At 45.5% G+C, this 14,772-nt stretch overlaps 1 protein-coding gene across 1 annotated transcript; it reads right to left on the reverse strand.

Annotated features, from left to right (window-relative positions):
* Positions 1–1,268: 1,268 nt before the first annotated feature.
* LCAT (lecithin-cholesterol acyltransferase) lies at positions 1,269–13,418 on the reverse strand. Its single transcript, XM_053448574.1, has 6 exons — positions 13,227–13,418; positions 11,392–11,548; positions 10,707–10,822; positions 10,211–10,306; positions 2,336–2,560; positions 1,269–1,892 (listed from the first exon to the last, which is right to left on the reverse strand). Exons 1-6 carry the CDS (start codon positions 13,387–13,389, stop codon positions 1,366–1,368), a joined length of 1,284 nt encoding a protein of 427 aa, XP_053304549.1. The 5' UTR covers positions 13,390–13,418; the 3' UTR covers positions 1,269–1,365.
* Between the last annotated feature and the right edge of the window lie 1,354 nt (positions 13,419–14,772).

Raw genomic sequence — 14,772 nt, forward strand, 5'->3', positions numbered from 1 at the left:
ATACATTATACAGGGGGGCGGCTCGCTGATTTATCTATACATTAAACAGGGGGTGGCTTGCTGATTTATCTATACGTTATACAGGGGGCCGGGTCGCTGATTTATCTATACGTTATACAGGGGGCCGGCTCGCTGATTTATCTATACATTAAACAGGACATCTCATGGATGGCATTGTTTTGATTGTATCATATTATTTACTATTAAAAAAAGTATAAAATATGGTGAAAAATATAGAAAAAAATGACTGTTTCTAACTTTTAGTTGAAAAACCTGCTAATTAGATTCTACTATTTGTCCTGAGTTTAGAAATACCCAATGTTTTTATGTTTTTTTGCTTTTTTCTACACGTTATGGGACAATAAGTATAGGTAGCGTTTTGCTTTTTCAAAGCCATTTTTTCCAAATCTGGTAATTCTTCCTCCCATGTGGCATTTCGGGTATCTTTGAATGCAATTTACCCCATCAAATCATATAACTTTGAAAACTAGACACCCCAGGGTATTTCAAATGCTGGTATTTTAACTCTTTCCATGCACTAATTCTACCACCAGTCTTTGTCAAAGATTGTGATAGTCATTTTTTTGCATTTTTTCCCCCACACACATTTGACTTCAGGTATGAATTAACAGGTTCTGGTATATGTCACTATCATAAAAAACCCCAATATGTGTTCAGCAACATCTCCTGAGTACAGCGATACCTCACATGAATGATTTCGCCTGGCTGTTTGGGGGCAAAAGGGCCACGTTTGGGGCATGCACATTTTTCAATGTTAAACTTTGGCATTTGGTGATCCACAGCCCATGCCCTATTTGGTACATCTTTGAGCCGGGCCATTTCCGTGTGCCCAATAACTGCATACAGAACTGCACCACGATGCTCCGGGCCATGAGTCGCATACAGAACTGCACCATGCTGCTCCGGGCCGTGAGTCGCATACAGAACTGCACCATGCTGCTGCGGGCTATGAGTCGCATGCAGAACTGCACCACGCTGCTGCGGGCTGTGAGTCGCATACAGAACTGCATCACGCTGCTCCGGGCCGTGAGTCGCATACAGAACTGCATCACGCTGCTCCGGGCCGTGAGTCGCATACAGAACTGCACCACGCTGCTGCGGGCCGTGAGTCGCATACATAACTGCACCACGCTGCTGTAGTTTCATACATGTAGTTGTATTTAGCTGCATGTCTCGCATGAAATTCCGCGTCTGCTACTACCCAAGTAGCTTGTTAGCAACTGTAAGACAGACTGGATGCCACTTGCTCCTGAAATCCCGGCTTTATTAGCACTCCCCGAGTTCTAGCACTGTTGGGTTAGGGAGCTGGGATCATGCACGGTATATAACTCTCTCCCTGCTGAATTATGGCAGACTGTTCCCTAGTAAGATGTCATTGATTAGAGTCAATGTCCGATTGCTGAACACTATTCCAAGATGATCCATTCCCTCCAGTTCCATAACATGGACTTTCTCTTTCTGTTGGTCATGCCAGCGATTACATAGCTCCATGCTTCTCTTATGTACCGTGTCATCACCGTCCGAATATTTGATCTCTAGAGGGGGCTCGTTGGGGAATCCGTCTCCATAAACGTAAGATTCCGCGGTGGGGTGTCCTGTCCCGTAGATGCAGTACACTTCCACTCCAGGAGGGGGCAGACCTTCAAGAAGCCCCTTGGTGTCTTCCCACATATACCAACCGTCTTCAAACTCAATGTCCTGGAAAAACTGCTTGTAATCCCGATAGGTGTAATTAAACTCGGGGGTAGAAATAAAGACGTGGGATTCGGGCCAAGCCAAGTTTGTGGGGAGCATCCAGGGGTTAGTGGTGGTCATGCGCTGCTCCTCGCGGATCTTGATATTAGAAACCATTGGGATTCCATGATTATCGCCTGCAAATAGACAAACAGAAGGAAGTCCTCATAATGTAGATTATTCCATTATATTTACAGGTATTATTATCAATCAGGTGGCCCAATCATTTTCCTGCCTGTGAGCCACTAAACGGAGACTTTCTAGAACACGGCGGAGCTCGCTCGTCTGGAGAAAGAGGGACGTGACCTTCAGTGCATTTCAGGAGTTGCCGTGTGTGTGGATAGTTCGATTGGTGAGCCGGCCCTGTATAAAGTATGGTTCGAGCCGTGAGCCGGCCCTGTATAAAGTATGGTTCAAGCTGTGAGCCGGCCCTGTATTAAGTATGGTTCAATCCGTGAGCCGGCCCTGTGTAAAGTATGGTTCAATCCGTGAGCCGGCCCTGTGTAAAGTATGGTTTAATGTAATGGTCCTCCATTAGAGAGAAGAGCAGACACATCTGGAGAAGGAAAGCCCCGCTTACCTGACATGAGAACCAGCAGGGGTTTGACGGCCCCCCCCCAGGGTGCCCCCAGCGATATGAAGCCTTTGATGTGTCGGTCTTTCCATGGCTGCGGCTGCTGGTTGAGGAAGTAGAGGAGGTAGAGGTTGCCCAGGCTGTGACCGATGAGAAAAACGGGCATGTCGTGCGCGGCGCTCATCTCCTCGATCAGGAGCTTCAGGTTCTCGAAGTATTCCTTCTGTCCGTCTGCCAAGGAGACAGGACAAACAACTATACATTATCTATACATTATACAGGAGCCGGCATCTCGCTGATTTATCTATACATTATACAGGAGCCGGCATCTCGCTGATTTATCTATACATTATACAGGAGCCGGCATCTCGCTGATTTATCTATACATTATACAGGGGCCGGCATCTCGCTGATTTACTATACATTATACAGGAGCCGGCATCTCGCTGATTTATCTATACATTATACAGGGGCCGGCATCTCGCTGATTTATCTATACATTGTACAGGGGGCGGCATCTCGCTGATTTATCTATACATTATACAGGGGCCGGCATCTCGCTGATTTATCTATACATTGTACAGGGGGCGGCATCTCGCTGATTTATCTATACATTATACAGGAGCCGGCATCTCGCTGATTTATCTATACATTATACAGGGGCTGGCATCTCGCTGATTTATCTATACATTGTACAGGGGCCGGCATCTCGCTGATTTATCTATACATTATACAGGGGCCGGCATCTCGCTGATTTATCTATACATTGTACAGGGGCCGGCATCTCGCTGATTTATCTATACATTGTACAGGGGCCGGCATCTCGCTGATTTATCTATACATTGTACAGGGGCCGGCATCTCGCTGATTTATCTATACATTGTACAGGGGGCGGCATCTCGCTGATTTATCTATACATTATACAGGAGCCGGCATCTCGCTGATTTATCTATACATTATACAGGGGCTGGCATCTCGCTGATTTATCTATACATTGTACAGGGGCCGGCATCTCGCTGATTTATCTATACCATCGCTCCCAACATTTCGAAATGTGAAAGAGGGACACTTTTTTTTTTTTTTTTTAAATGGCTCTCGCGGAACCAACACAAGCATTGCACTTTACGACGTCGCACTCGCATCACCACGCTTCATTTTTGTCAGCACAGTCATGCATATTAAACATAACCAACCAACTGAACCAATTTACTAAAAATAAATATCTAATACAACAGCAAAGGCAGATGAGCCTTAACACTGCTACTAATCCATGCTACTTACGCTGAAAATATTTCTCAGCAACATGCATTATCTATATCACAGCCCCAGCCAGGTAATATCACACAGTAACATGCATTATCATATATCAGAGCCCCAGCCAGGTAATATCGCACAGTAACATGCATTATCATATATCAGAGCCCCAGCCAGGTAATATCACACAGTAACATGCATTATCATATATCAGAGCCCCAGCCAGGTAATATCACACAGTAACATGCATTATCTATATCAGAGCCCCAGCCAGGTAATATCACACAGTAACATGCATTATCATATATCAGAGCCCCAGCCAGGTAATATCACACAGTAACATGCATTATCATATATCAGAGCCCCAGCCAGGTAATATCACACAGTAACATGCATTATCATATATCAGAGCCCCAGCCAGGTAATATCACACAGTAACATGCATTATCATATATCAGAGCCCCAGCCAGGTAATATCACACAGTAACATGCATTATCTATATCAGAGCCCCAGCCAGGTAATATCGCACAGTAACATGCATTATCATATATCAGAGCCCCAGCCAGGTAATATCACACAGTAACATGCATTATCTATATCAGAGCCCCAGCCAGGTAATATCGCACAGTAACATGCATTATCATATATCAGAGCCCCAGCCAGGTAATATCACACAGTAACATGCATTATCATATATCAGAGCCCCAGCCAGGTAATATCACACAGTAACATGCATTATCATATATCAGAGCCCCAGCCAGGTAATATCACACAGTAACATGCATTATCTATATCAGAGCCCCAGCCGGGTAATATCACACAGTAACATGCATTATCTATATCAGAGCCCCAGCCATGTAATATCACACAGTAACATGCATTATCATATATCAGAGCCCCAGCCAGGTAATATCACACAGTAACATGCATTATCATATATCAGAGCCCCAGCCAGGTAATATCACACAGTAACATGCATTATCTATATCAGAGCCCCAGCCGGGTAATATCACACAGTAACATGCATTATCTATATCAGAGCCCCAGCCAGGTAATATCACACAGTAACATGCATTATCATATATCAGAGCCCCAGCCGGGTAATATCACACAGTAACATGCATTATCTACATCAGAGCCCCAGCCGGGTAATATCACACAGTAACATGCATTATCTATATCAGAGCCCCAGCCATGTAATATCACACAGTAACATGCATTATCATATATCAGAGCCCCAGCCAGGTAATATCACACAGTAACATGCATTATCATATATCAGAGCCCCAGCCGGGTAATATCACACAGTAACATGCATTATCAGATATCAGAGCCCCAGCCGGGTAATATCACACAGTAACATGCATTATCTATATCAGATCCCCAGCCATGTAATATCACACAGTAACATGCATTATCATATATCAGAGCCCCAGCCAGGTAATATCACACAGTAACATGCATTATCTATATCAGAGCCCCAGCCAGGTAATATCACACAGTAACATGCATTATCATATATCAGAGCCCCAGCCAGGTAATATCACACAGTAACATGCATTATCTATATCAGAGCCCCAGCCGGGTAATATCACACAGTAACATGCATTATCAGATATCAGAGCCCCAGCCGGGTAATATCACACAGTAACATCCATTATCTATATCAGATCCCCAGCCATGTAATATCACACAGTAACATGCATTATCATATATCAGAGCCCCAGCCAGGTAATATCACACAGTAACATGCATTATCTATATCAGAGCCCCAGCCAGGTAATATCACACAGTAACATGCATTATCATATATCAGAGCCCCAGCCAGGTAATATCACACAGTAACATGCATTATCTATATCAGAGCCCCAGCCAGGTAATATCACACAGTAACATGCATTATCATATATCAGAGCCCCAGCCAGGTAATATCACACAGTAACATGCATTATCAGATATCAGAGCCCCAGCCGGGTAATATCACACAGTAACATCCATTATCTATATCAGATCCCCAGCCATGTAATATCACACAGTAACATGCATTATCTATATCAGATCCCCAGCCATGTAATATCACACAGTAACATGCATTATCATATATCAGAGCCCCAGCCAGGTAATATCACACAGTAACATGCATTATCATATATCAGAGCCCCAGCCGGGTAATATCACACAGTAACATGCATTATCATATATCAGAGCCCCAGCCGGGTAATATCACACAGTAACATGCATTATCTATATCAGAGCCCCAGCCGGGTAATATCACACAGTAACATGCATTATCTATATCAGAGCCCCAGCCATGTAATATCACACAGTAACATGCATTATCTATATCAGAGCCCCAGCCGGGTAATATCACACAGTAACATGCATTATCATATATCAGAGCCCCAGCCGGGTAATATCACACAGTAACATGCATTATCTATATCAGAGCCCCAGCCGGGTAATATCACACAGTAACATGCATTATCTATATCAGAGCCCCAGCCATGTAATATCACACAGTAACATGCATTATCTATATCAGAGCCCCAGCCAGGTAATATCACACAGTAACATGCATTATCATATATCAAAGCCCCTGCCAGGTATTAACACACAGTAACATGCATTATCTATATCAGAGCCCCAGCCATGTAATATCACACAGTAAAATGCATTATCTATATCAGAGCCCCAGCCGGGTAATATCACACAGTAACATGCATTATCTATATCAGAGCCCCAGCCATGTAATATCACACAGTAACATGCATTATCTATATCAGAGCCCCAGCCGGGTAATATCACACAGTAACATGCATTATCTATATCAGAGTCCCAGCCGGGTAATATCACACAGTAACATGCATTATCTATATCAGAGCCCCAGCCAGGTAATATCACACAGTAACATGCATTATCATATATCAGAGCCCCAGCCAGGTAATATCACACAGTAACATGCATTATCTATATCAGAGCCCCAGCCAGGTAATATCACACAGTAACATGCATTATCATATATCAGAGCCCCAGCCAGGTAATATCACACAGTAACATGCATTATCTATATCAGAGCCCCAGCCAGGTAATATCACACAGTAACATGCATTATCATATATCAGAGCCCCAGCCAGGTAATATCACACAGTAACATGCATTATCATATATCAGAGCCCCAGCCGGGTAATATCACACAGTAACATGCATTATCATATATCAGAGCCCCAGCCAGGTAATATCACACAGTAACATGCATTATCATATATCAGAGCCCCAGCCAGGTAATATCACACAGTAACATGTATTATCTATATCAGAGCCCCAGCCAAGTAATATCACACAGTAACATGCATTATCATATATCAGAGCCCCAGCCAGGTAATATCACACAGTAACATGCATTATCAGATATCAGAACCCCAGCCGGGTAATATCACACAGTATCATGCATTATCTATATCAGAGTCCCAGCCAGGTAATATCACACAGTAACATGCATTATCATATATCAGAGCCCCAGCCAGGTAATATCACACAGTAACATGCATTATCTATATCAGAGCCCCAGCCGGGTAATATCACACAGTAACATGCATTATCTATATCAGAGCCCCAGCCATGTAATATCACACAGTAACATGCATTATCATATATCAGAGCCCCAGCCAGGTAATATCACACAGTAACATGCATTATCATATATCAGAGCCCCAGCCAGGTAATATCACACAGTAACATGCATTATCTATATCAGAGCCCCAGCCGGGTAATATCACACAGTAACATGCATTATCTATATCAGAGCCCCAGCCAGGTAATATCACACAGTAACATGCATTATCATATATCAGAGCCCCAGCCGGGTAATATCACACAGTAACATGCATTATCTACATCAGAGCCCCAGCCGGGTAATATCACACAGTAACATGCATTATCTATATCAGAGCCCCAGCCATGTAATATCACACAGTAACATGCATTATCATATATCAGAGCCCCAGCCAGGTAATATCACACAGTAACATGCATTATCATATATCAGAGCCCCAGCCGGGTAATATCACACAGTAACATGCATTATCAGATATCAGAGCCCCAGCCGGGTAATATCACACAGTAACATGCATTATCTATATCAGATCCCCAGCCATGTAATATCACACAGTAACATGCATTATCATATATCAGAGCCCCAGCCAGGTAATATCACACAGTAACATGCATTATCTATATCAGAGCCCCAGCCAGGTAATATCACACAGTAACATGCATTATCATATATCAGAGCCCCAGCCAGGTAATATCACACAGTAACATGCATTATCTATATCAGAGCCCCAGCCGGGTAATATCACACAGTAACATGCATTATCAGATATCAGAGCCCCAGCCGGGTAATATCACACAGTAACATCCATTATCTATATCAGATCCCCAGCCATGTAATATCACACAGTAACATGCATTATCATATATCAGAGCCCCAGCCAGGTAATATCACACAGTAACATGCATTATCTATATCAGAGCCCCAGCCAGGTAATATCACACAGTAACATGCATTATCATATATCAGAGCCCCAGCCAGGTAATATCACACAGTAACATGCATTATCTATATCAGAGCCCCAGCCAGGTAATATCACACAGTAACATGCATTATCATATATCAGAGCCCCAGCCAGGTAATATCACACAGTAACATGCATTATCAGATATCAGAGCCCCAGCCGGGTAATATCACACAGTAACATCCATTATCTATATCAGATCCCCAGCCATGTAATATCACACAGTAACATGCATTATCTATATCAGATCCCCAGCCATGTAATATCACACAGTAACATGCATTATCATATATCAGAGCCCCAGCCAGGTAATATCACACAGTAACATGCATTATCATATATCAGAGCCCCAGCCGGGTAATATCACACAGTAACATGCATTATCATATATCAGAGCCCCAGCCGGGTAATATCACACAGTAACATGCATTATCTATATCAGAGCCCCAGCCGGGTAATATCACACAGTAACATGCATTATCTATATCAGAGCCCCAGCCATGTAATATCACACAGTAACATGCATTATCTATATCAGAGCCCCAGCCGGGTAATATCACACAGTAACATGCATTATCATATATCAGAGCCCCAGCCGGGTAATATCACACAGTAACATGCATTATCTATATCAGAGCCCCAGCCGGGTAATATCACACAGTAACATGCATTATCTATATCAGAGCCCCAGCCATGTAATATCACACAGTAACATGCATTATCTATATCAGAGCCCCAGCCAGGTAATATCACACAGTAACATGCATTATCATATATCAAAGCCCCTGCCAGGTATTAACACACAGTAACATGCATTATCTATATCAGAGCCCCAGCCATGTAATATCACACAGTAAAATGCATTATCTATATCAGAGCCCCAGCCGGGTAATATCACACAGTAACATGCATTATCTATATCAGAGCCCCAGCCATGTAATATCACACAGTAACATGCATTATCTATATCAGAGCCCCAGCCGGGTAATATCACACAGTAACATGCATTATCTATATCAGAGTCCCAGCCGGGTAATATCACACAGTAACATGCATTATCTATATCAGAGCCCCAGCCAGGTAATATCACACAGTAACATGCATTATCATATATCAGAGCCCCAGCCAGGTAATATCACACAGTAACATGCATTATCTATATCAGAGCCCCAGCCAGGTAATATCACACAGTAACATGCATTATCATATATCAGAGCCCCAGCCAGGTAATATCACACAGTAACATGCATTATCTATATCAGAGCCCCAGCCAGGTAATATCACACAGTAACATGCATTATCATATATCAGAGCCCCAGCCAGGTAATATCACACAGTAACATGCATTATCATATATCAGAGCCCCAGCCGGGTAATATCACACAGTAACATGCATTATCATATATCAGAGCCCCAGCCAGGTAATATCACACAGTAACATGCATTATCATATATCAGAGCCCCAGCCAGGTAATATCACACAGTAACATGTATTATCTATATCAGAGCCCCAGCCAAGTAATATCACACAGTAACATGCATTATCATATATCAGAGCCCCAGCCAGGTAATATCACACAGTAACATGCATTATCAGATATCAGAACCCCAGCCGGGTAATATCACACAGTATCATGCATTATCTATATCAGAGTCCCAGCCGGGTAATATCACACAGTAACATGCATTATCTATATCAGAGCCCCAGCCGGGTAATATCACACAGTAACATGCATTATCTATATCAGAGCCCCAGCCAGGTAATATCACACAGTAACATGCATTATCATATATCATTGTCTTGATCTTTACAGGAATTGTGCGTCTCTCGGCACTCGCTCTCTCTGTATATACTGTAATCCCGCGTGTTGGCCTTTGGCAGCCTCCATTTTGCGCTTGTTATCGGCACCACCTGGATTTAACCCCTTTACCCCCAGACAAAGGCGTGTCGGCCCCACGGAAACCTCTTTTCCCCACATATGTCCCACGTGTGACTCGTGGCACAGCACACGGCGGGTTGATGGGGCTTACGGCAGGAGGAAGGGTACTCACTGGAAGCGATCCGCCAGTCGTATGGAGCCGCTCGCACGCTCTGATCTCTTACGTAGCCGTTATTCACCAAGTTCTGCACAAGGGTGTGCAAGTAGCCTGTTGGACCCCAATGAAAAATTCATTACGTCATCGAGTACAGAAGGTTTAAGGGGACGCTGGGTCTGCACCCCAGATTCTTGTAGACGTATTTGGTGGGATACAGTGCGGGGGGAGGAATCAGATCAGCACCCTTTAGTATCCAGTGAAATGGTCCGATCAGTTCCATTGGTTGCTATGGTGACAGCACCTTTTTTGAAAAGTGTTGCTGTACATAAACCACAACGGCCCCATGACTTTAATTTCTTTAAATAGAGCAGTGAGCGGGACCTTGTGACATCACCCCATTGTGCAGCGCTGTGGAATAGGAGGGCGCTATATCCAAGCATAAATAATAATAATGATTACCCAGATGTCCCTGTCAGCCCCAAAAAGATTGTGAATGAAATGAAGCTCCTACCAGCTAACTTGCCCTGATCCAGGTACTCGACCGAGTATGTCTGTCCAAAGCCAGGGACGCGGATGTCCACCCCGGGTGCATTGGAAGCCGTCCGCGTCGTCTTGTTGTAAACAACTCTAATCGCATCAAAAAGGTAAGATAGAAAGAAAGCGCAGAGAGGCCCTGTTATATGTATAACACAATTACCCTCCCTGCTTCTAGATCCTAATCTATTGATCACTTTGATGGCTCTTCTGTCATCGACCAGCCCCAGCGTGAACCTCCTGGCAGTTTCTCTTTCCCTGATGCCCTCCATTCTTTCACCTCTGCCCTCTATTCTCTTACCTCCGCCCCCATTCTTTCACCTCTGCCCCCCATTCTTTCACCTCTGCCCCCATTAATTCCTTTCCCTAAACATCCCCCCTCCCCGACCATCAAGCTATCGACCCGACTGTCTAATACGCTTTCTGACCCGGTTTCTGCCAATAACCTGCCCCCCACAGAAAGCATCTGTCCTCCCCGCCTTCCAGATCTCCGCCACTGACTTCGCCACCTCATCCTTACTCCCAGCAGTCCCTCCTCTTTCTAGTAGAGCGCAAGCTCCTGGGAGCAGGATCCTCTTCTCCTTGTGTTATTGGCCATAATGCTGTACATGCTGGCTGCATTGTTTGCCCAGATAACATGCCGCTTAACTCTTGCACGGTACCTGATATTATCTATCCAGCAGTCTACCCCCAGGGGCAGGAACATATTCATATTCAGCCATACTGTAAAGTAATCGTCTGTCTTTCGATAGCACATCCAGTTAACGACGTCTTCTTTGTCGACCTTCGCTTCTAGCTGGTTTCCAAAGCAGCCGGGAACTGAGTGAAATGAGGAAATATAACGTATGATATAGCTATATATAAGACAGAGAACTGGAGGGAAGGTCTTGCTTCATCATGCAGAGCAGTCTCTTCTCTAAAGTCACTTGCTTTGGAACCACGCAAGTCTCTTGTTCAGCAGTAGATAGGATCTTTCTAGCGGCATCAGCTGCACCGTGGTGATGTATGAGATGGCCGAGATGCTTAAGACTCAGACCACTAGATGGCATTGCTGTAAATGCTGCTGGCACCGCGGCTCTGGGTGCAGTATACCCTGATGGCGATAGGGGGCACACACGGGTATGCCTTACTGAGACTGGCTTCTGATGGGTTAGCTCATTGCATGGCACTACGCGGGGTTTCTAAACCTGCGCGGCTTGCTGGCGCTCAGTGCAGCTGGAGGGTCGCAGTAAATGTATATGGAGTATGTAAGAGTGGGTAACATTTACGGTACTCCCCCCCTGTTGTTTGTATGTTTATATTTTATCAGATCTTTCTGTCTCCACATCCCAGAACCGCAAGCATTTATGTTATGTTTACCCCCTGCACACACGCTCACACAACTGTGCTCTGGAGGGTACTGCATATAAACGAGAGAGGGTTCTGCGCACCCCTCCCTATACCACGCGCCGCGTGCCCCTCCCTATACCGCGTGCCCCTCCCTATACCGCGTGCCGCGTGCCCCTCCCTATACCGCGCGCCCTTCCCCATACCGCGTGCCGCGTGCCCCTCCCTATACCGCGCGCCCCCCTCCCTATACCGTGCGCCGCGGGACCCTCACTATACCGCCTGAAACCAACCATTGCACCTCGTAGAAACTGTTCCTGAGCGTTAAATTGTTTCTAGTAACGTATACTGGCTAATAAAATACTAATAAAATCTAGAGAAATGCGGTCGTCAGGTTCTTCGGGTTTGGTACCAGCATCGGGCTGGTAACGATCTCCGGGAGCGGATGGCCGGACGGATATCACTAAGTGTTCTCGCAGTATTTGGGAAGCTGCTAATCATTAACGGCATTTACGAGAGGTTATCTGTGGGCTAAAGTCCAGCGTGGGTCTGGGTTCAGGCCAATGGCTTGAGATTCCTGGCAGAAGCATCGTTACCGGGAACACCATCGCCGTGCTGCACGCTTTTCACTAAGGGGTTAAATTGTTCTGCCTATTGGCCTTTATTTACCAGCAATAAGTATATTCGGGGAAATTAATCCTATGTTACAATCCCCTTATATCCGTCTAAAGTCCGCACATTTTCCTTAAATACCCCGAAGACCGTAGCCATGAGCAACCTAAATACCTCCAACGTCAACACAGTTTTCTTAAATACCTCCAACGTCAACACATTTTCCTTAAATACCCCATAGCAAGTAGCCGTGGGCAACTTAATACCTCTAACGTGGGCACATTTTCCTTAAATACCCTGTAACCAGTAGCCGTGGGCAGCTTGGCTCGACCACCCAGGATGAACTTGGGAGATTTTCTGCCCAAGCTTTGCAGATTTCATCCAAAGGAAGTGTTCGTGAACCTGGTGCGAGCCGGCAGATCTGCTTCACAGCGAGTCCCTTCCGAGGCTCGGGGCGCTCGGGACGGTAGAAAACATGTTTGGGTCCGAGTGGCGAGAGGATGGGGCGAAGCAGATCGAGTCGGCCTACCGTGTGAGAAGATGGAATACAGCGTCTTACCCAGTACGACTGGAGGGGTGCTGTTGGTCATGGCTGCCTTTGGTGTATTGCTAGGAGGGAACAGCACATCCAAGAGCCAAAACGCGTCGACAGGATGGGGCAGAATAAAAGAAAGCCCCAGAAGCAAGGTCCAGACACGAGAAAAGCCCACATGGTTGTCCATGGCCTCCTGCTTTCTCCTGTGTGTGAGGAGCAGAGCTGCAGGTAAAGTGAGGAGGAGGGCAAACAGGGAGAGCGCAGAGTGCACCAAAAGCATGTGTACAGAGTTAATAGATAACACGACTGACACGACCACTGAAGCCGCTGCGTCCGGCAACAATGCATTTCTTCTCTCGGAAGATCTGGGACTTCACAGGGTGCATCGAGTACGGCAGGCATTTTGACGTCACTGAAATAATAGTTCTACTCTTTTCATTTACAGATTCTGCATACGGCCCGGCACATCCCGTAGCGCTGATACAAAAGGGAAGCGGAAACCAAAGGGAATGGAATGGACAATACGACCAACACACACCGCAGATACAAAGTAGGAGATGCAAGAGGTTGCAGTCAAGTGAGTTGGTGGAGAGACGAGGGGACATCAGAATCTTTGGTGACAGGAGTGTTACATGGTCTCCGTACCCAAGGCTGGTCAGTCCCTCATACGGAGCTCCTGCTATCCACGGATCAGTCAGACCGCCATTCACAGTAACACAAGAAGAACTCTTTTTTATTACAAACACACAGAACTTATACAGGGCTGTGCTGGCTGATTAAGAGTCCCAGCCGGGTTACCTGATCGTCTCTTTGAAGGCTGGAGCTGCAGCCACATTCAGTCTCTGGGCCGGTTACACAATAATACACAATATAAAATATTACCGGGTCACGGGATACGGAACCGGACACAAAAGTGCTCCGTGACCCGGCTAAACTTTACATGAACATATGAGCCAGCTAGCCTGGCCCTGTCACAAGGAGGACAACGTTAGCTGAGGTGACTGCTGGCAAAAAGAGGTACCTTATGAGTATGTTTCCCCTGATGCAGACACATCTCTAACTAATGGGATACTTCAGGGATCATATAAAGGTCTGCATCTTAATGTTAGGAGAATGGGGGAGAGCGCGGCGGCTGCAGTTTAATGTTAGAAGAATGGGGAGAGAGCGGCGGCTGCAGTTTAATGTTAGTAGAATGGGGGAGAGCGCAGCGGCTGCAGTTTAATGTTAGAAGAATCGGGAGAGAGCGGCGGCTGCAGTGTAATGTTAGGAGAAAGGGGGAGAGCCTGACAGCTGCAGTTTAATGTTAGAAGAATGGGGAGAGAGCGGCAGCTGCAGCGTAATGTTAGAAGAATGGGGAGAGAGCGGCGGCTGCAGTTTAATGTTAGAAGAATGGGGGAGAGCGCGGCAGCTGCAGTGTAATGTTAGGAGAAAGGGGGAGAGCCTGACAGCTGCAGTTTAATGTTAGAGGAATGGGGAGAGAGCGGCGGCTGCAGTTTAATGTTAGAAGAATGGGGGAGAGCGTGGCAGCTGCAGTGTAATGTTAGTAGAATGGGGGAGAGCGTGGCAGCTG

Source organism: Spea bombifrons, chromosome 10 (assembly GCF_027358695.1).
Source record: "Spea bombifrons isolate aSpeBom1 chromosome 10, aSpeBom1.2.pri, whole genome shotgun sequence".
Classification (NCBI taxonomy): Eukaryota; Metazoa; Chordata; class Amphibia; order Anura; family Pelobatidae; genus Spea; species Spea bombifrons.

What these genes read in the sequence shown, in the direction of transcription:
- LCAT (XM_053448574.1), bottom strand. Translation starts at nt 13,389, where the DNA reads ATGGACAACCATGTGGGCTTTTCTCGTGTCTGGACCTTGCTTCTGGGG. An exon ending in TGCTGGATAGATAATATCAG is followed by an intron (nt 10,823 to 11,391) that starts GTACCGTGCAAG and finishes TGATGCGATTAG; the next exon opens with AGTTGTTTACAACAAGACGA. An exon ending in CGACTGGCGGATCGCTTCCA is followed by an intron (nt 2,561 to 10,210) that starts GTGAGTACCCTT and finishes TCTCCTTGGCAG; the next exon opens with ACGGACAGAAGGAATACTTC.